Genomic DNA, 2341 nt, shown 5'->3' on the forward strand with positions numbered 1-2341 from the left:
TGAAGAAAAAGTCAATCCAGGCCCAAGCTGGTTTTCATAAATTCTTACATGGAGGGGTTTTTCTTATTGCTTTTTTCTTCTTTTAGTATCTCTAACCAGACAAAGAAAGCTGGCGTGGATACATGCATGGGAATCACTATCATATCAAACAAGTTGGGATGTTTGGTTAACAGTAGTTGGATTCCGATACATATCAGCTTGAACTTGAACTCTGCCGCACCGAACAAGCAACCACCTGTGCCCACTGCTTTAGCCTTGTCTTCACCGTCTGTGGATTGTCACCTGCGCACAAGAAACAAATTAATAATTAACAGTCAAATAAATCCAGTAATATATTTATACAAACTTTAAATCCAGAATTTAAGGGGGAAAAACCTTTAGTTTGCATGTAAATACAGCAAAAAACATGTCATGATTGTTCTTGTAAGTCATCCTTATCTCGAGTCATTTGTCGGAATATAGTAAAAGATTTGATTAATCCATGATAATAATTGAAACGCTAAATAGCAAGTTACCTGGACCAAAAATGTTGTGAGGGCTACCTAGGGGAGAGAGTGAGTCACAATCAGACGCCATGGACGAAGACGACGTATCAGTGAAAGGCTTGGAGACGGAATGGTCATGGTAGTTCTTGTTGACAGCATAATAAAGTTCCAAAGCAGGAAAAGTATCAGACAAACGTTGATCCATTTCTGGAGAGTCAAACCCAAAACCTAACTCAATACAACCTTTAAGCTCATCGAGATCTTCATCAGTAACGCTTTTGCATTTCTTTTTCTTATAGTTTCCTTTCCTCCTTAGCCACGCCTCGTCCCTGTAAATATCAGGTGACCATGAATGTTGTTTGTAAAGTGGAGACGGCCCTAGTAGTTGTTGTTGTTGCTGTTTTCGTATGGGTGGTTGATATTCTATTTGTTCTTCTCGAGGTGGCGGCGGCGGGCGGGGGTAGGGGAGGGACATGGGGACAGCCCCAGAAACTGGATGAAGCGGCGGAGGTCGGAGGACCTCGCCGGCCGTTGGTTTAAAGAGCCCTTTGGCTATTGGAATTTCTTTTAGAGGGGGTAATGGGAAATTTGGTGGGTTATATCGGGAAGCGGTGGTGGTGGGGTCTAGTGGGGACTTGGTTTTGGCTGGATTCATTATGAGTTGTCTTTTACTGCTTTCTTCTTTTTTTAAAAAAAAAAAAAAAGTTTTCATTTTGATTTATTTTGAAGTTTTCAATTTTAATCGCTGTTTTGGTTTCTTAGAAGGTACAGCAAGAGACTTTAACTTCTGTTTGCTTCATGGGAAAATTGATTAGAGCGCGAGAAATAAAATTAGGTTTTAATTTTCATTTTCTAAGGGTCCCTACGGGCCTTTTCATGAGAATAAGCAAACAACCTCTTTAGGAAAGGAAATTTGATCCTATGAAGAATATTTATACTTACCACATTTTGTAACCATGCTTCATTTATTCCTAGAAACTGAACTACTGAATTTTTAAAAAATAATTTGTTTATATATATATATATACACACACAGAGAGAGAGGGGGGGGGTTGATAATGTGTCCCACATGTTATTAGTGTGTCCCATATAGTTGATTTTCTTTATTATTTTTTAATTATAAAAAAATAAGGATAAGACAGGTTAGTACGTTGATAATTATTATAAAGATTAACAAAAGCATTAAATTAAGTTTTGGTTGTTTACCCCTTTATTACATACTATTTATTTTAATAATATATTTTAATTTATTGAGGATTAGATTTCATAATATAGGTTATAAGTTTAGTAGATTAACTCTTTTTTTCAATTTCAATTCTATCTTTTAACATTTAATTTGTTAGGAATTGACTTTCACTATTTGTTTTGATTTAATTTTTTATAGAGTTATTCGAGCCTTATAACTCAAGTCAAGGATTTGACAAATTTACTTAGTTGCTTTGTGTTTTTTTTCTTTTTTTATTTATTATTTTTTCCCTTCAATATTTTATTCATTGAAAATTAGGCTTTCTGATTTATTTTAATTTTATTTTTATGAGGTTATTATAGTTTTATGACTCAAGTCACAAGTTTGGTAGATTAACCCGAGTAATTTTTTAGTCCTTTTTTAATTGATTTTTTTTTCAATTCATACTTCAACATTGGGTTGATTAAGAATTGTGCTTCATAATTTATTTTATATTGGGTTATCTTAGCCTTATGACTCTCATAATAGGTTTGGTATATTAACCAAGGTTGACTTGGTTCATTTTTACTGTTCTTAACTTTCTATAAGGTCATCCTAATCTCATGACTTATGTCATGAGTTTTGTGAGTTAACTAAGGTTATTTTTTTATGTTTTTTTTAATTGATTTTT

At 33.8% G+C, this 2341-nt stretch overlaps 1 protein-coding gene across 1 annotated transcript; it reads right to left on the bottom strand.

Annotated features, from left to right (window-relative positions):
• LOC118045815 (uncharacterized) lies at window positions 1-1140 on the bottom strand. The gene is made up of 2 exons (XM_035054531.2): window positions 516-1140; window positions 1-282 (listed from the first exon to the last, which is right to left on the bottom strand). The coding sequence occupies exons 1-2, from the start codon at window positions 1138-1140 to the stop codon at window positions 194-196; spliced, it is 714 nt and encodes a 237-aa protein (XP_034910422.1). The 3' UTR covers window positions 1-193.
• Window positions 1141-2341: the final 1201 nt, after the last annotated feature.

The sequence above is a fragment of the Populus alba genome, chromosome 5 (genome assembly GCF_005239225.2).
Source record: "Populus alba chromosome 5, ASM523922v2, whole genome shotgun sequence".
Taxonomy (NCBI): domain Eukaryota; kingdom Viridiplantae; phylum Streptophyta; class Magnoliopsida; order Malpighiales; family Salicaceae; genus Populus; species Populus alba.